Genomic DNA, 20,795 nt, shown 5'->3' on the forward strand with positions numbered 1-20,795 from the left:
AAAAAAAAAAAAAAAAAAAAAAAAAAGTGCTATTGTTTTTCTGCAAATTTATGAAAATTGCTGCTTTTAACTCTCCTGAGTAATAATGATGAACATATTTACATAAAATTTAGTTTCCTTAATAGCTAAGTGGTTACCTATATATGCATACTGGTATCACAGCTAGTAAATTACATTTCCAATTACACTGATCATGAACCAGTGGATTGCGTGCAAATAATCAAAATTACAAATGTTAAATCCTCATGGACTAAGAAGCTATAGCTGCAACAGCAGTAATCCAGCCAGGCTCAGCATGATATTACATTCAAAAGAAACAAACTCAAACTTCAAAAAGCCATAAAAACCAATGAATAAAACATTTGTGAAAAAGCAATTAAGGAGAGGCCGCGCACAATGGCTCACACCTATAATCCCAGCACTTTGGGAGGCCAAGGCAGGAGGATTGCTTGAAGTCAGGAATTCAAGACAGCCTGAGCAACATAGGCAAGACCCCTTTTCTACAAAAAATTTAAAAATTAGCTATGATGATGCCACTGCACTCCAGCCTGAGCAACAGAGACCCTTTCTCAGAAAAAAGAAAAAGAAAAAAAGAAAGTAATTAAGGAGAAATTACATTATACAGCATATATGATAAATCCTAAAAATCCTCTTTACTCAAATCTCTTTTCCTAGCCTCAGATCTATAAGCGCTAATAACTTTTTCTTTCTATTCTCACCCCAATTCCTGTCTCATTCACCCTTCTTCTCCCCATCAGATCTTTTATTTTTTTCTCAGAGTAGCACAATTTACTTTCTTATGTTGAGTCAGCTACAGCTGCAGTCCCCAAGCCCCGGGCCACAGATAGGTACGGTCAGGTCCGTGTCCTCTTAGGAAGTGGCCTGTTAGGAACCGGCCCACACAGCAGGAGGTGAGGGCAGACTGGCAAGCGAAGCTTCTCCTGTATTTACAGCCCCTCCCCATCACGCGCATCATCGCATAAGCTCCTCCTCCTGTCAGATCAGGGGCAGCATTAGATTCTCATAGGAGCAGGAACCTACTGTAAACTGATGTGTGTGAGGAATCTAGGTTGTGGGCTCCTTATGAGAATGTAATGCCTGATGATCTGAGGTGGAGCTGAGGCAGTGATGCTAGTGCTGGAGAACGGCTGCAAATACAGATTATCAGTAGCAGAGAGGTTTGACTGCACAATAAATGTAACGCTCCTGAATCTTCCCAGAACCATCTCCCAACCCCCACACCTCCACCCCCATCCCAGTCTGTGTAAAAATTGTCTTCCATGAAACCGGTCCCTGGTGCCAAAAAGGTTGGGGACCATTGATCTACTGCCTTCACTGGGTTTCTTCAAATTTACATTTTGACCTATTTTATGTTTAGCAGAACAGTTCGGTAGCTAAGCAAAACAAGACGAAAGATTTTCCTAGGAAGAAAGAGACAAGAACGTGGCAAAAATTAATTGCATATTAATATTTTTGTTCCTACTGATAACAGCACTAATCACTATTATAACAAATCAAGCATTTCTACTGCCCTATAATCCATTCAAGTATTTGTCCCATATATAAATAGAATCATAACTCTACAATAAATTTATATTCTGCTTTTTAAACTTACATTTATGTATTTTGGATATTCTCTCTTCTTCATACTTTTTGAGTGTTTACTTTATTACAAAAGCAGTATATAATTAAAGCATCAAAAAGATCAGATATCTACAAATATATCTAAAAAAAGGTAAGGTCTCTACACTGAAAACTACAAAATGTCGAGAGAAAGTAAAGAAGCCCTAAATAAATGGGGAGATTATCATGTTTTAAATATCTTGGAATGGAAGATTCAAGATTGTTAACATGTCCATTCTCCCCAAATTAATCTACAGATTCCCATAACATTCTTATCAAAATTCAAGCAAACTTTTTTCAAAAAAATTAAAGTCAAGCATGGTGGCTGACATCTATTAATCTCAGCCCTTGGGGAGGCCGAGGCAGGAGGATCACTTGAGGCCAAGAATTCAAGACCAGCCTGGGCAACATAGCCAGAACTTGTCTCTACAAAAAAGTTTTTTTTTGTTTTGTTTTGTTTTTTATATCCATACACACATATATTTATATTTAGAGGACAGAAATAGAAACGAATCTAAGGTGACAATATCTTTTCTAAAATAAAGATCAAAGCTCATCGACACTTAAAGATTATTTAAATTATTCTTCAGATGAAATATTTTGGTCAGTTCCTCATCTTATTTTGACTGAGTGGAAAAAAGTAAAACAGTACATTACATAGAGGTTTATTGTGTGCCATTTAGAACCTCACCATTGTGTGGAGACTCCATTGACTCAATTTAGGGGAAATAGTTGAAGAATATTTTTTATTGGCTTTAGTCTCTTATAATATACTTTGTTGTTGTTGGCTTGCTAATTCTACAAAAAAGTTTAAAAAAAAAAAAAATCAGCCAAGCATGGTGATATACACCTGTAGTCCCAGCTACTCAGGAGGCTGAGGCAGGAGGATTGTTTAAGCCCAGGAATTCCTGCCTGGGTGACATACTGAGACTCTGTTTCTTAAAGAAAAAAATAAAAAATCTTATTAGAAATTGGTAATTAAAATGAAATTAAGCATTTGTCCTTACTTTCTAATAGTTCCTAAATTTGAAGGTAACCAAAGAGCCCTGGTCAGTGAAGAAAAATTCTTTTGAAGAATGTAGCTAACAAAAATAGAAAAATATAATTTTATAAATCCTAATGGAATTACTAGCTAAGGCAACGATTATAAATTGATGTTACAACCCTTAGGTAAATGGTGAATGGTAAAAAAAAAAAAAAAAATCCCCCATATAGGGGATTTGGGGGTCAACTAGGGAAATCATAATATGGACTGGATAAGATAAAAAGTTATTGAAACAGAAAGGTAGAGACTATGGAATAAAGAAAGCAGCATATAAAACAGTACAAATATAGTACATATGTATACTATATGTCATTTTGGTAAAAAAAATATATATACACAAATACATATATGCATACCCACACATACTCTCTCATACAGAAAATGATCCAAAACAATATGCACCAGGGTATAAACAATGATGAGTGATCTCTAGGTGGTAAGGAATATAGTTATTATTTTATTTTTGCTGGTCTCAATTTTCCATATTGCTTTGTACCTATATTGCTTTGTAATAATAAAGTTTGGTTCATCCCTGTGCTTTTTTTATTTTTTATTTTCTGAGACAGAGTCTCACTCTGTTGCCCAGGCTACAGTGCTGTGGAGTCAGCATAGCTCACAGCAACCTCAAACTCCTGGGTTCAAGTGATTCTCCTGCCTCAGCCTCCCGAGTAGCTGGGACTACAGGCGCATGCCATCACACCTGGCTAACTTTTTCCAATTTTGGTAACCTGCCTAATTTTTCTATTTTTAGTAGAGACTGGGTCTCGCTCTTGCTCAGCCTGGTCTTGAACTTCTGAGCTTGATCCTCCCACCTCGGCCTCCCAGAGTGCTAGGATTACAGGCATGAGCCACCATGCCTGGCCCATCCCTGTGCTTTTAAGAAGAAAACATACTTAACTCACCAATAGCGATACTTGAAAACTTCTAAGGGAATTTTAAAAAGTCTTTCATATAAAATTGTTGCCAGCATATGATGCTAAATATAAACAAAGCCCAGTAAGAGATATACCCCTTAATGCTCCATCTCAGTAACTTGAAAGTGTCATACTTTTCATCAGGCAACTGCTTAAGGAAAATAAAAGAAAATGTATAACAGAAGAAACGTTTCATTTTTTAAAATTTAATTATGTTAAGTGCTATGGGAGGGAAAGTGCTATGGAGAGGAAGGAGAATGTTCATCATGTAAGAAATAAATTTATGACATTGACCAATGCTAGGAAAACTTTATGACATGTCTCGCATGAGCTCTCCATTTCAAAAAAAAGGCCCCATCCCCTACTCTCTTTTCCCTATTAAAGAATTGAGGCTCTTTTGATCATCAAAGGGGATGGGTTTATTAATTCAAAGTATACTGTCATAGATTAATATACAGCCCTTATCTATGGTGGTTAACTTAATAGTGATGTATCTGACGCCTCCTCTTTTTCAAGAAGCTATGTCATCAATTTTAAATAAAAGAGGAAACAAGAGGTATATCTATGTATGCCAGTGTCACTATGTCTGAAAAAAGAGATACAAGGCAGGTGTATTATTTTTCTATTGTTGCGTGACAAATGACCACAAATGCAGGGGCTTAAAACGACACAAATTTATTATCTCACAAAGGCCAACAGAGTATGGCTGGATTCTCTGCCCAGAGTCTCCCTGAGCTAAAAATCAAGGCATCAGCCAGGGTGCAGTTCTCATAGGGGGCTTGCAGTCCTCTTACAAGCTCACTGGTTGTTGGCAGAATTCATTCCCTCCTCACTTCAAGCCAGCAGTGGTGCAGTGAATCCTTCTCATGCTTCAAATCTCTCTTACTTCCCCTTCTAAGCTGGAGAAAGCTCTCTGCTTTCAAAGGCTCATGTAAGCAGATTAGGTCCGCAGGGTAATCTTCCTACCTTAAGGTCAACGTGCTATATAATATAACATAATCACAGTAATGACATCTCACCATATTCATAGGTTCTAGGGATTAGGGTGGGGAAAATCTTGGGGATGGGGAGCATCTTCAGAACACTGACTACCATAGCCACAAGAAATTGTAAAAATCAATTAGAAACACCTTTCTTACCTGTTAATAATGAACCACGCAACAGTAAGCATTCCTGCTAGCCATGTTCCACTCATAAGCCAACTTGTAACAAATAAAGCAATAACATATATTCCTTGCAATCCAAAAACAATGCTAATATAAAAATACACTGGCTCCATAATCTCCTAAATGGAAAAAAGAGAGTGAGATAATAGGATGACATTAAATAATTTGAGGATTCAAAAATATTTGAGAAAATAAACATTAAGGTCAAAAGAAAAATACAAACATTGCTTCCAGTTGCTTGATATAAAACACTGGTGATAAGTTCTGGATATAGAGACATTTGCTGCACTGCATTTATAGTCTTCAGAGATACAGTTTTGTTATTGTGTGTCAGTTCGTAAACACCTAAAGGCAGAAAGATTTTTCTCCAGATTATTTATTGTTGTTAAAATAATTAAATATATATACCATTCATTAGTCATTAAATATTTAATGTTACCAAGAAATCCCAAAATATAATATCCATGTCTCATTTTTCCAATATTTTTATTAAGTACTATATAGAAAAATACCTATATTCTGAGACAAATCCCCACAAAGGCTCCAATATAGAATAATGCTTTAGTTTAGAAAAATAGTTATTAAAAATATAACTGTGATTATTGTACCTCTTTCAAATGAAGGCGCCTTTAACATATCTTTATAATAGGAGTAATAAATGGCACTATCACCCTGAAATGTGATCTCCCGTTCAAGCTCCTAAAATAAAATGAAATGATTATTTAAATACCAGTGTTTTACAAAGAAATGTTAAATGCCTGAGGTGACAGATACCCCTCAAATCAATTATCCTGATTCGACTAATTCACATTGTATGCCTGTATCAAAACATCAAGGTACTCTATAAAGATATACAACTATTATGTACCCATATAAAAATAAATAAATACCAGTGTTTTAAATTTCAGCTACAATCTTCCTTCTCCCTCCTCATCTCCTAAATTAACATGATATTTATTTATCCTTTTATTGAGACACATTTGAATTTCCATTAATCACCAGTAGCCATATTAGTGAGGAGATTAAACTTTTCAGTAATGTGGCAATTATTATCATTTTTTTAAGAGACAAGGTTTTGGTATGTTCTCCAGGCTGCAGTGCAGTGGCTATTCACAGGTGCAGTCATAGCTCACAGCATCCAAGAATTCCTGGGCTCGAGCAATCCTTCCGCCGCAGATGCCTAAGTAGCTGTTTTCATTTTAATGAAAACACCCAAGGTTTAAAATTGATTATAATTCATAAGTCATTACCTGTTTTATATATAAGGAAAATCTAAAGGGAAAATCAAAAGAAATGCCCTAAGGATAGTAAGAATAGTAAGACAGGTAATAACAAATGATAGTTGAAGTGTTACAGGTCCATAATAAAAACATGTTTAGGAAGTAAGTAGTATTTTCTATTACTACTCCATCTTCCTGTGTCTCCAGAACAGCAAGCCCTTACTTAATAATACTTTTCAAAAGCAGCAGATACTTAATCAGTGCTCTTCAAATGAACTTTCAGAAATATATGCAAGTCTTAAAATTCCTTAAAATTAGGCTAAAGAGAACCAATAATGTAGTAGTCAAAATTATTAGAAGGCCTTGTGCTTTTTATGCTGAATTAAATTTTTATGAATCTATAATCTTTTAAAATCAACTTGATTTTCACACATAATATTTACCAATTAGTACAACAACAAAAGATATTAGTTAGAGCATTTTTCCAAAGTTTGATCAACAGAACTTGCTAAGATGTTGATGGGTGTTACTAAAGAGTTCTGTAGCTACATAAATTTTGAGAAAGGCTGGATTAAACCCAGCTAAATGGCTTTCTTTATTGCAAGACTTTTCAGAGTTTCAGTATATGTTATACCCTGTGAATCTCCACGAAGAAGTCTTTCCCAGATCTATTTGACCAATGAACCCTTTTTTCCCCATTTAGAGCTTGCTATGGTCTGAATGTTTACATCCCCCCAAAATTCATACGTTGAAATCTAAGCTCCAATATGAAGGCATTTGGAAGTGGGATCTTTAGGAGATGATTAGGTCATGAAGGCAGAGACTTCCCAAATGGGATTAGTGCCCTTATAAAAGAGGACCCACAGAGATCCCTCACTCCTTCTACCATTTGAGGACACAGCAAGAAGATGGCCAGCTACTAACCAGAAAGTGGGCCCTCACCAGACACCAAATCTGCCCACACAGTGATCTTGGACTTCTCAGCCCCCAGAACTGTGAGAAATAAATTTCTGTTGAAAAAGCCACTTAGTTTATGGTATTTTGTTATAGCAGGCCGAGTGTATTAAGATAGAGCTTACTTACCTAAATAAATTTCCTTAAAATGATTTTTTATTAATGAAAACAGATGTTTCTGTTTAAGATTTCAAAAATTAAACTCTTAATCAGTGTTTCTCAAACTGTGCATATAAAACACCTAGAAACTTCACTAAAACGTAAATTTTTATTCTAAATTGGGGTCTGAGAGTCTGCAATTCTGAAAAAGCTCCCAGGTACTGTAATGCTCCTGGCCAATACACAATGCATTAAAAAACAAAGTTCCTGATGAAGGCCTTCTATATTTTCAAACCTTTGGTTGTTCTCAGTTCTGCCTACACCACAGAATCACTTGGAAATATTTTTTGAAGGCTGGGAATACTGATCCCAGCCTTTCCCCCTACTCCTACCTAAGAATCTGAGATGGAGGTTATCTTTTTAAAGATCTCAGATGATTCAATCATATATCCAGTGTTGAGAACTATTAATCTGCATAAATTTTCAAGAAATTAATATATGCTACAGTAATAGCTAAATCAATACACGTGTAGTCAGTAATTATTCAGTTAAATGTTTTGGTGGTGTTAAGTAAATTCATGGCTTAGTAAGCTTGACTACCTGCTCAAAAATAAAAACAACAAAAAACCCAGTCTGGGCTCAAAAATTTTAAAATCCTATAAAGTCAAGTGAACTTTGAAAACAAACTATTTCAAAGGTCAAACCACGAAATTATAACTATAGTCACTAAAGACTCTGTGGAATTAAAACCAAACATTAATCACAGTAGCATGAGGCAATACCTTGAGAAATACTATGTCATTACCCCAGTAATATTCTGAAATAATAAAAAAAAATACATATTTTACATGTAAGCAAAGTTTTACATGCAAGCAACATATTTTTTGCATGGTTTTAATATTCACAAAATTTTTCTAGGGATGCAAATATTGTTTGAGAGGAGACTGCAGTTGGCTCTGTTCAGAACTTCACAAAGGATTGTTCACAAGTTCATGACATTTGAGTACTCAACACAACATTCCTATATCAATTTGCATTTGTAGCTATAGCATTCATGGTGATTCTATATATCAGTAAAAATATATGATTACTTGATTGTTTCTATTATAGTTATGTACAAGTACTTTCATATTAAATAAATGTTTTATTATAAAAAAATACTATGTCATACCTTTTAATCACTTTCCACCCTCCCAAAACATTCTAATCAGATGATCTAAAAATTAAAATATTTGAATGCTGAAACTTCCACAGACTGTTTCTGAAACGTGAGCTACCAAAACTACTAAAAGGCTGAATAAACCCCATCACATTTCATTGCCATCAAAAGTCCCTCATAATTAATTAATTGCACAAAGGAGAGCACCCTTATAGTTTCTATTCTATGAAATATACTATTGAATTTTTTAAGGTTGATACCATGACTATGTTCTCAAAAGAGCTTCTAAAGCATTTTGTTTCTAACAACCATTAAATAAGACAGCATTTGTCATACTTATTACACATGTATTTTGGCTCCCTAAAAAAACAACTTTCATATACTCAAATTTCTTTCTTCTTACCTGTTTGCTGGAAAACCAGAATTTCCGTTCATGGTATGCTGATAAGTAGAGAGCATACATCATACCACTAGTAAGTGCTGCAAGACAGCCAATGAAAATCTTTGCAAAGCGTTGAAATAATACATCTGAAAAAGTATATTAAAAGTAATCAAAAGGTAATAGACACCCTTGATATGATGTGATAAAAATGGCCTTCTACCTCTATGACCTTTCTTCTCAAAATCCAGAACCCCAGTCTAATCATGAGAAAAATATCAGATAAATTCCAATAGAGGGATACCCTACAATATACCTGACCAGTACTCCTCACAACTGTCAAGGCTTTTAAACAAGGAGAGCCTGATAAATTGTCAAAGCCAAGAGGCACCTAAGGAGACATAATAATGCAATATGGTATCTTGGACAGGATCCTGGAACAGAAAAAGAACATTAAATAAAAACTAAGGTAATCTAAATAACATATGAACTGTAGTTAATAATACTATATTAATATTGGTTCATTAATTGTAACAAATGTACCACACTAATGTAAAATGTTAATAAGGGAAACTGCATGTGGGAGGGTGTAATGTAGGAACTCTGTACTATCTGCTCAATTCTTCTATAAATCTAAAATTGTTTTAAAATTAAAGTCTATATTCTGCAAGATGAAAAACTTCTGAGATTTATTTCACAACATAAATATACTTAACACTACACAACTGAACACTTAAAAATGGTTATGATGATAAAAAATTAGTCTATTAATTTAAAAAAGTAATCAAAAGGAATGTACAACCCAATATCTAAAGAAAAAAATAAAATTACATTCAGAATTACTATTGATTTTATTTTCAAGGAATTCTTTTTTGAAGAATAACTTACATACTATAAACTACAGCCATTTAAAATGCACAATTCAGTAGGTTTTGATAATTATGTTTTAAAAGATCACATACAACTGTTATGTATATGTGTATATGTGTGTGTGTGTGTGTGTGTGTGTATGTGTATAAAAAAACTACTTCTTGATGAAATAACATCAAACACATTTGGATTTTATACACACAGAATGATTCAGTCCTGCTACAGCCATCAAGTATAACAAGCACAAGCCTAAGGGCCTAAAGCCAGTGTTCCGTTACTGAATGACTGACAGGTTTGTAAAAATCAACTTCTGTTAGCTTTAGCTAAACTAAAAATCTTGGCTATTTTTAAAATACTATTTAGTAAATATTAGTTTGCCCAGCAACATAGTTTACTATGCAAACTAGTATTAAACAGAATAATTAGATATCACTAAATTAGTAAGAATTATATTCTAATGTTTGAAAAACGCTACCAAATAAATCAAATATTAGCATCAGTATGATACAATTGTTTTAAAATTTCTGTTTCCAAATGGCACATATAAAGCATTTGGATGGTGCCTGGTACATAGTAAGAGTTTAGAAAATATTAGCTATTATTATTGTGTAACACAAGCATACCTGCAAAAATATATGAGATAGTTAAAGCAATGTTGACAATATGAACTACAAAAACTAGTAAGAAAAACTGATCTATGGTGGCAGCTTAGGGAAAGCACTTCAAAGTTTCTAAATGTGTATCTTTCCTATTTTTTTTTCTTTTCTTTTTTTTTTTTGAGACAGAGTCTCGCTTTGTTGCCCGGGCTAGAGTGAGTGCCGTGGCGTCAGCCTAGCTCACAGTAACCTCAAACTCCTGGGCTCAAGCGATCCTACTGCCTCAGCCTTCCGAGGAGCTGGGACTACAAGCATGAGCCACCATGCCAGGCTAATTTTTTATTTCTATTTTTAGTTGATTTGCTAACTTTTTCACTTTTTAGTAGAGACGGGGTCTTGCTCTTGCTCAGGCTGGTCTTGAACTCCTGAGCTCAAGTGATCCTCCCGCCTCGATCTCCCAGAGTGCTAGGATTACAGGCGTGAACCACTGCGCCCGGCCTCCTATTTTTTTTCCATTAAAGCTTAGACAATGGCAAATTAATCTTGCTTATCAGGAGATATTATAAAAAGTATATTCAACTTATTTGTATATATGAATGTCTTACCTTAATAGTAAATATTTTTCTTTTGTAAGAAGTCAAAGATGGAATAGACATCAAGCTTTCAGTGTTTGACATAAGTATATATATTTTAAAGAAAATAAAGAGCTGTTGGCCCTAGAAATTGTCTTAAGAAATAAGAATTTGAATTTGAAAATTGAAAAGTAAAGGATTTGACTTCTACTTAAGTTGTCAGTCATGAACCAGCCTAATCAGTTAACTTCTACATGCACCAGTCTCTTCATTTGTAAAATGCTAATCAAGCACAGAAAAAGAAAAAAAAGATTACATATATGTCACTATCAATAATACAGAACACAGTTAAGTAATATTTAATGCATAGAAAAAAGCTAATGACATATTAAGAAAAGAAATGCAGGATTCAATTTCACAAAAAGTGAAAAAAAAGCATAAGTATACAGGCAAAAAGATAAGCAATATTTACGCTAAAATTTTAATAGTTATATCTAGTGAAATTATGGATGTTATTTTTATTCTTCTTTTCTCTATTTTCCACATTTTCTACCGGGAAAATATATTTTTGTAGTGGGGGAATACTACTTTGTAGGGCTTATGTCTAAATTGTTTAATTTTCATTCTTATATTAATATTTTCTAAATTTTTTTAAATGGCCATTCTATTAGTCAGCTTTGCTGTGATAACGAAAGTGACCCCAAAATATCGCTGGCTTATAAAACAAAGGTTTATTTCTCATATTACTTATGGATTATGGGTCAGCAGTGACTCTGTCCCAAGCTGCCATCCAATTCTAGACTTTAGATTGGCTCTGGCTCTTCTTATGTCTTCTGAGTTCCACATTGGGGTCAGGCACTATTTGGGGCATAGTATTCTCATGACAGAGGAAAAGAGCTGGAAACCGGGCAGAGTTTCTGTTCACAACTAGTACACTATTACTTCCACATACATTCCATTGGCCCAGGCAAATCACATCATAAGCCTTACGATGTAGGGATGGGTACTCACTCTGCCTCAGAGAGGCAATCCAAATCACATGGCAATGGAAAGAGATGTATAATCCACTTTTAGAGAAAGGAGCAAACGTTTGGAAACAATAAAACAGTCCACCATGTTATGCCACCTTAGGCATAAACATTCACTTCCTTCCTAAAAGTAAAGCACACTCACTCCTTCTCAAAAGAGAACCTAAGAGTAGCTTACTCAGACTATAGGATAGAGGCTTATATGCCATTTTTTAAGACCTGAAGAGTTGAGTCCTTTTGAATCTAGGCAGGAAGTTCTTTTGACAGAATACTCTCTCAAAAGCTTAACCAGTAATTCTTCTCCTAGGCATTTACCTAAGAGAAATGAAAACATATGTCCAAAGAAACTTGTATAAGAATGTTCACAGCAACCTTATTCATAACTAAATACTGAAAACAACCCAAATGCCCAACAAGAGAAGAAGGGATAAACAATTATGGTACAGTCATGTGCCACATAATGTTTCAGTCAATGATTGACCACATATACAATGGTGGTCCCCTAAGATTATAATACCATATATTTATTGTACCTTTGCAATATTCAGTTATACTTAGATACACAATATAATTGCCTATAGTATTCAGTAGAGTGATATGGTGTACAAGTTTGTAGCCTAAGAGCGATAGGCTATACTACATAGCCTAGGTGTGTGGTAGGCTATACCATCTAGGTTTGTGTAAGTTCACTCTATGTTCTCACAATGATGAAATCATCTAACGATGCATTTCTCAGAATGTATCCCTGTCATTAAGCAACCCATGACTGTATACTCAAATGGTGAAATACTACTCAGTAATAAAAAGGAATGAACTATTGATATACACAATATAGATAAATCTCAAAATGATCATATTTTTAAAGGATAATATACTGAGGTGAATGAAAGAATCCAGACACCAAGGCATACATGTTTGTATGATTCCATTTATATTAAAGTTCTAGAACACACAAAATTAATTATTCAGTACTGATAAAATATGGTTGGGTTGCCTTGGGGTGGGGCAGTTGGGAAAATCAACTGGAAAAGAATATAAGGAAACTTTCTGGGATAATAGAAATGTTCTATATTTTGTTTTGGCTACATTCAAGTATCAAAATTCATTTAATAAACACCTAAGATTCTGTGCATTTCACTGTATGTTAATTATACCTCAACTTAGAAAAATTAAATCACTCATTTTTGCAAAGAAAAATTTTGTTGACTTTTTATGTACTTGATTCCAGTCAGCTCCATGTTCCAATACCTATACCCACAGTTTTTTCCAGATATGCCTTCTCAAAGGCTTAATTACACATAGTTTGAGCTTATCAAACTTTTGTGGGCTAATATTGATACCTTTAGTTCTTTTTTTTCTAAGTCCTGTATCTAACTAAAAGTATTTAGTAGGAACTACCTTAATTAATTCATCCATTTTAACAAATTCTACAACAACCATGTCCTTGATTTGGTCTTTACCCTGAGGACTCATCTTAACCTGTCTTTGTTACTCTATATTTCTTGATTTTAACTTCTATTGATTGAAAAAGATAAACAGTTCTAATTTCAGTACTACAAGTCTCAGAATTTTTGCATTCTTTATTTTCTTCTTCACTACCTCTTGCAAATAGGCCAATTCTGTTCTAAACTCAGCTCTTTCCAGTGGTGAAATGCAGCTGATAATAACAAGGCACTCTAGTAATATTCTATTTTGCAATCTGGTTACCTAAAATGATTTTTTAAAAAAATTAGTATTAAAATTGCAGCAGTATGTGCCTGTAGTCCCAGCTATTTGGGAGACTGAGGTAGGAGAATCACTTCAGCCCAGGAGAGCAAGGTTATAGTGAACTACGATCAGGCTGTTGCATTCCAGCCTGGATAACAGAGTGAGACCTATTAAAAAAAAAAAAAAATTAGCCAGGCTGGGTGTTTCACAAACTTTGGGAGGCCAAGACAGGAGGATTGCTTGAGGCCAGAAGTACAAGACAAGCATGGGCAACACAGGAAGACCCCGTTTCTACCAAAAAAAAAAAAATATTCACAGGAAACGGTATTACCAAATGTTTTGTCACTACATAATATAGATCTTCATTTTTCCATCTTCCAAAAATAGTATTCTTGATTCCAGCCCCTAAACTAATCTGTAGATGACCCACTGCTTTTGTTTTATTTGAGCAAATTTATATACAGGCCCTCAATTTTCTATGGGCAGGAAGCAATCTGAGAAAGCTGTTCAGCCCCTAAGAATGACATTCTCCAAATCCACCTTCAGATATGGTTATGAAGGATAATGGAAAAGGAAAGATCTCCAATGGGTAGAGCCAAGGACCATGGAGAACAATGGACTGGGAAGTTATTCCCAAGAAACATAGTTGGGGCATAATCATGAAAGATTCCCTACCCAAGAGTAAGAAGACATATTGCCTAGTAGGATTTCAGAATTGCTATGGACCAGTGGCTGATGTATGTCTCCTACTCTTCCTTTCTGAATAGATGCATTTATTCTGGTTACCCTGTTCCTATCCAACAATGTATATTAAAAGATGAGGCATGTGCAGAAAAGAGTTAATATAGCAGACCTGAGACTGCTTTCCTAAGAAAGGCCTACTTGCAATGTAGGCTCTTGGCTGGCATCTGGGAATGTGAATTTCAGGAGAGTTCCCACCATCCTCTACCTGGTAAGAGTGGTTTACTGTGCCTACCCTGTTTGTACAAACAATGTAGTTTATGCTTTCCTTCTGGGAGTCAAGAATTTTGGCACATGGTAGGCAGAGGCTACCTATATGACCAGCCAACAACAAAGACCCTAGCACTGAGTGACTAATGAGCTTTCCTAGTAGACAAAACTTTATAAATGTCACAATTTGATGCTGAAGGAAGCAAGCACATCCTGTGTAACTCCACTGGAAGTGGAATTTCGGAAGCTTGTCCTTGGCTTCTTAGGGATTTCATCCCATGGGCCTTCTCCCTTTGCTAATTTTGTTTCATATTGTTCACTATAATAAATCATAGTAAGTACAACTATATTCTGAGACCTGCGAATCCTTCTAGCTAATCACCAAACATGGGGGTGGTCTTGGGAACCCGACACAAAACAGATAACTTGTCTTTTAGTTCATACGTCTCTGGATCAGAATGAGTCGTAGGTGACCCTGAGGTAGATAAGAAGACCTTGGGTTCAAGACTCATGTTGTGACTAGGTAAGATTGTCTTCCTTAGGGTATAGGAAGAAGTGTATTTTGTCTGAGGGAAGGAAATAAATACTTACAACCAAAAGGATAGGTGTAGTAAACTATATTATTTTCCCAACTATTTTCTACTTCCCTATAAAAAGATTATAGATTCTTGCCCCTTCCATATGACCCGCAACACTTCCCTATAGTCAGAGTATATTTCTCTATCAAATTGCCTGAATTGATTATATGACTTGCTAGGGCCAACAAAATGTAAGTCCAAGTGAGAGTGTTCCAGGTCAGCAGAAACTTTAAGCAGCAATGCATGATTCTGTCTGTTCTCCTGCTCTTTTCCTCTGTCACAAGAAAAATATGTCCCAAATAGGGGCTGTTCCTTCATAATGACACAGGAAACTACAGCCAACCTGCAACCATAACATGTAATATTAATCAGAAATAAATGTTTGTCACATGCCAGTGAGATTTTGAGGTTGTTCTACAGCAAAACCTAATAAAAGTCAACATATACTTAATCTCAAAATATGTTTATACATTAAGATATTAACATAAAATATCTTTTCTAGCGTAACTTTTTTTGTAGTATCACAAAAACTCCAAATCTATCTCACTTACATTTTGGAGCTCTTTCAGGAACTGGAGTGTCATTGATTTTCTCTTCTTTGGCAGATTCCTTATTTTCTGAAGACTTTGGCTTTTTTCTTTGGCGCAGTTCTACAGTTGGTCCTTAAAACATTTGAGATAATATTGCAATGTGTTTATCAGAATTGTTCTAATCTATATCCCGAGCTGATTAACTTTTATTATACTAAAGCAAAAGTCACAGTGAGACCTATTAGTACCAAAGATAACTTTTTCATAATTATTTTAGCACCCCTGCAAACTTATCTTTTGTACAAAAAAAAACAAAGACAATTTAGGCTCCACCCCCCACCTCTTTTTGAGAGTCCTATTGATAAACCAAGTTAACAAATCTATTGAGATAGTTAACAAATATACTGGCTGGGTACGTGGCTCACACCTGTAATCCTAGCACTCTGGGAGACCAAGGCAGGAGGACAGCTTGAGCTGGAGTTTGAGACCAGCCTGAGCAAGAGTGAGACCCCATTTCTACTAAAAATAGAAAAAATTAGCCTGGCATAGTGGTGTGTGCCTGTAGTCCCAACTACTAGTCAGGCTGAGGCAGGAGGATAGCTTGAGCCCAGGAGTTTGAGGTTGTTGTGAGCCCAGGCAACAGACTGAGACTGTCTCAAAAAAAAAAGAAAAAGCCAAATATACTGTATGTGACCAAGAGGCCGGGTAGATACGTCTTTTGCATTAGATAGAATCTAAAAATACACATTTAAGATAAATTGGGAAGGGAATATTCACATAAAAAGTATTCTTACAAAAAACTATCATTTTCCTTTCAAGAAATTTTCTTTATTAAATAAATAACTTTTAGGAACTTAAAAGTGTTCTCTTTGTACATATAAATGAATTTTATTTATGAAAGTATAATTTACACAAAAAATTTGCATAGATTTTCAAATAATTTATGAGGTATACAAATCTTAACACTCATCTCTCAAGAATCTGTGTTAGGGCCGGGCACGGTGGCTCACACCTGTAATCCTAGCACTCTGGGAGGCTGAGGTAGGTGGATCGTTCAAGGTCAGGAGTTCGAGACCAGCCTGAGCAAGAGCCAGACCCCATCTCTACTAAAAAATAGAAAGAAATGATCTGGACAACTAAAAATATACATATAGAGAAAAAATTAGCCGGGCATGGTGGCGCATGCCTGTAGTCCCAGCTACTCTGGAGGCTGAGGCAGAAGGATTGCTTAAGCCCAGGAGTTTGAGGTTGCTGTGAGCTAGGCTGATGCCACGGCACTCACTCTAGCCCGGGCAACAAAGCGAGACTCTGTCTCAAAAAAAAAAAAAAAAGAATCTGTATTAGCAATGATCAAGGACCACAGAAATAAATAATCTATAAAGGATCTATAACACTATACTTTCTTGATCTGTGATGCCATATATTTGAAGATACTATTTATTAACAGGTTTTCAAGGGGGGAAAAGAAACCCACTCTCATACTGAATGCATGCACTGATTTTAAGACATATCAATTTTAGTGGCATTAAATTGTAGGGGCAAAAAGTACAACTTGAGAAATACAGTATTCATTTTAGCCAATCTCCTTAACTTTGATCTTAAAACTAACTTTTTGCCTGTCACCCAGAAACAAAACTGATCAGATGTAAATTTTACTTCATCTCCTTTCTTTTTTTTATTTTTTTTTTTGAGACAGAGTCTCACTCTGCTGCCAGGGCTAGAGTGAGTGCCGTGGCGTCAGCCTAGCTCACAGCAACCTCACACTCCTGGACTCAAGCAATCCTTCTGCCTCAGCCTCCCGAGTAGCTGGGACTACAGGCATGCACCACCATGCCCGGCTAATTTTTTCTATATATTTTTAGTTGTCCGATTAATTCTTTCTATTTTTAGTAGAGACGGGGTCTCGCTCTTGCTCAGGCTGGTTTCGAATTCCTGAGCTCAAACAATCCGCCTGCCTCGGCCTCCCAGAGTGCTAGGATTACAGGCGTGAGCCACCGCGCCCGGCCCATCTCCTTTCTATTAATCCTATAACTTCATAACTGAAAGACAAAGCCAGATTATCTCTAGGAGGAAAAACATCAAAGGCCAAAGCAACGGACAAACTAGATTATTAGTTCTGACAGGAAAGTTCTAGGGTAGACTTCAAGTTTCCTTTTCACTATTTTATATTTATATATTATTATGTATTTCTTTTGTAAAGAAAAACTCAAATTAAATAAGATGATAACACACCCACAAAAATAACTTGCTATTTTAGACTTGGGTCCCCAGTGATCTTCATATGAAATAGCAGGGCTACAAATAGGCTTGCAAATGTCTATCCAGACTATACACAGCAATTACCAAGTGAAATGTTAATATTGTTCTACTCAAGTTTGTCACTTCTTTCTTTGCTCCTACATTTCTTTCAGGAAGCGTAACTATAAACACCCTGACCCTCTACTGTATCAAGGAAGACATGTTTTGGAAGGTCAGATTCCCAAAGAGTATTTACTTAGAAAAACAGTTGGACAATGAAGAAGATCAAGCGAATGTGAATGGTAAGCAAAAGGGGATATAGAGAATACCTGAATATAAGTAAAACACTGAGACTATTTAGTCTTTTTTTGAGACAGAGTCTTGTTCTGTTGCCCCAGGCAGAGTGCAATGGCATAGCTCACTGCAACCTCCCACTCCTGGACTCAAGCAATCCTCCTGCCTCAGCCTCCCTAGTAGCTGGGACTACAGGCAGGCTGGCGCCCTGCTAATTTTTCTATTTATAGTAGAGATGGGTCTTGCTCTTACTCAGACTGCTCTTTAACTCCTGAGTTCAAGTGATCCTCCTACCTCGGCCTCCCAGAGGGCTAGGATTACAGACATGAGCCACCACACCCAGTCTATTTAGTCTAATTTTAATACAGTGAATACAAGATAATTTATGTTTTGAAAAAAAAGTACAGAGTGACAAATAAACATAAAGCACTCAGAATAATGCCTAGCACATAGACATGTTTACTATAAATATTATCACTGCTAGCATTACAATAAATGAATTTAATTACTCATTCATTGTTGACTGTTATATCCCATCACCCAAATATTTATGGAATCAAAAATTTGTTGAAACTATATTTTAATAAAGCTGCAACCCATTAATTGTTCCATAAGATGTATTTAATTACTTTTGAATTACCTGTAATTCTACAACCAAAAATCATTTATCATTTTACATCACATAAGTAAATTTTATAAAATGGTGTAGTCTTTTTAATTGGTTCCACATCATACGTATTTAATTAGGAATAAATATAATCTAAAATAATTTTTCATTTTGCATGATGTATATTAAAGACTTCCAGTATTGCAGTGTTAATTTTTTATCCTTGAATTAAGCACGAACGTGTCCATGGGAACATACAAGCTAGCCTATCAACCTGCCCCTATAGATTTGCAATTAGTCAGAAAAGGAAAACATATCAAGAAATGTTTCAAATTACAATATGTATAACAACAGATAGAACCAAGGACACAAATGGAATTACATTCTTCCTTACCAACTACAAATACCTTGGATTTTGAAGCTGTTTTTAGTTATAGTGTCTTAAATTTAGATCAGCTTCAACATTCTGAAAACTCAAGTGGAGGAGGCAAATATGAACCAAGCATGAGCATAGGGACAAGGGCAGCAAGTCACAAAGCAGTAAACACTTCTTACACTTAATGTTTTTAAAAATTAATTTCTACTGAATTTTATAAACGCCTTCCTTGCACTCTTGGTTCAAAAAGGATTAAATCTAAATTAGATTAACTTACTATCACATTCACAACTCTACTCATAAAGTAAAAAGTTATGTTTTCCACCAGAATACAAAAATCTAACTGCTGGGTCAAGTCACTCACTATATATAGCTCCTGAAACTAGTAGAGGTATCATGAAGTTATTATGCCATAAATATTCCTTACAGTATCTATCACCAGCTGATAAGTTCCCAACTTCCCATTTTTCTCTCACGCCTATCATTTTCTATAATTATTGCTGAAAAAATTGATTTTCCTGGCATTCGCCCTAAGGAGGCGTGGAAACCTTTCTCCAGGCCACCCATTTTCACCCTCGAAGCCCTCCTGGCCTCATCATCCCCCAAAACTACTTACATGCCCCTGCCTTTTGCCATTTTCCGCCTAAACCATAAGTGAACTTGGCCTTCTTCAGTTTCTGCGTCCTCATCCCCTCCCAATTCACCTTACCGTGTTTACCCCAAGTCCCCGCCTCTATTTATGCCTGTGGCGAGCGTCCCCTCTCAGCCTGTGACTTTGTGTTCGTCAGTATCCACAGACCTTCGAAGAGCGCACGCAGAATGAGAGGCATTTGGTTACACAACCATCACATTCAAATACGCACTCAGCACCTAAACCTACATCTTCTAAACCAAACCACGTCCCCCACTTCATTAATGATCTGCTCACAACCCTCCTCAACCACTCCTCACAAGCGTTCACTCTCGCTAGCGATTCCCAACTTTAAGCTCCACCTTTGCTTCCCAATTCAGCCGGCAAAACTTCGGGCCATTCACTCCGCTCCTGCTGAATTTCTCCGCAAACCTCTCCCCGCCGCCCCGCTCCTTCGCGCCCTCCCCACGCGACCGCAGCCACCGGCCACCCGCAACCCAGGCCTCGGGGCCCTCCCGCCCCCGCCTCTTTCCCCAGACCACGGGCAGCAGTTGGCGCGCTGGACCCTGGGGCCATCACCTTCTTCCTCCGCCATCGTCTCCGCGGAGGCCGGGGCGCCCCTCCGGCTCCCGAGCGGCCCGGAGTCTCCCTCCCTCCGCGTCGCCCAACCCCTCGGCCGCCCCGGGCCCGCTCCCGGCCGCCGCGCCCCCACTTCCTGACCCGCCCCCCTCCGGTGTCGCTGCCAACCGGGTCCCCTCAGGCGGCCAGGGAACCAGAGTGCCGGGAGCGGAGAACGGCCGGAGCGTTTCGCTGGGGCGCCTGAGCCTACGCCGGCAGGAAGGAGCCTCCGCGCCGGGGGCTTCTCCCATGGCAGCCGGTGCTGGCCGCTTCCTCACCTGGAAAGCGAGGCTGGAGGGTTCCGCTTCCCGCTGTTCTCCCTTCGCCCTTCCCTTCCAAAAAAGTGGGGATCTGAGCATGCTTTCCGCCACTTTTGTGATTCGACTTGGCGAGTCAGAGACTATCATCAGATACACCCTCCAGATCCAGTCCCCATCCTCGCCCCATTTTTGAAAAGGGGAAACTGAGGTCCAGCGCGGTAGAAGTCGCAAGGCTAGTCAGAGCCAGAACTGGAACCCAGTGCTCCCAACTGCTATCAGTGCCTACATTGTCACTGGGATTTCAGGGTGCAGCAAATGTTCTGGGTTGGCACTTTGGTTTAGTAGGCCACTTGACTATTGCAAGAAAGAGGCTTGTGCTT

General features: G+C 37.0%; 1 protein-coding gene across 1 annotated transcript in view; it reads right to left on the bottom strand.

The window, feature by feature from the left end:
• The window catches only part of DPY19L4 (dpy-19-like 4 (C. elegans)), a 48,974-nt gene extending 28,712 nt beyond the window's left edge, over positions 1-20,262 (bottom strand). The window contains exons 1-6 of the mRNA XM_012643576.1: positions 20,117-20,262; positions 15,413-15,523; positions 8,584-8,708; positions 5,357-5,447; positions 4,972-5,093; positions 4,722-4,867 (exon numbers count right to left, since the gene is read on the bottom strand). Coding sequence (XP_012499030.1) covers positions 4,722-4,867; positions 4,972-5,093; positions 5,357-5,447; positions 8,584-8,708; positions 15,413-15,523; positions 20,117-20,132 — 611 coding nt within the window. The 5' untranslated portion in view covers positions 20,133-20,262. The remainder of the gene's footprint in view (positions 1-4,721; positions 4,868-4,971; positions 5,094-5,356; positions 5,448-8,583; positions 8,709-15,412; positions 15,524-20,116) is intronic.
• Between the last annotated feature and the right edge of the window lie 533 nt (positions 20,263-20,795).

Source organism: Propithecus coquereli, unplaced genomic scaffold (genome assembly GCF_000956105.1).
Source record: "Propithecus coquereli isolate 6110/MARCELLA unplaced genomic scaffold, Pcoq_1.0 Scaffold2, whole genome shotgun sequence".
Taxonomy (NCBI): Eukaryota; Metazoa; Chordata; class Mammalia; order Primates; family Indriidae; genus Propithecus; species Propithecus coquereli.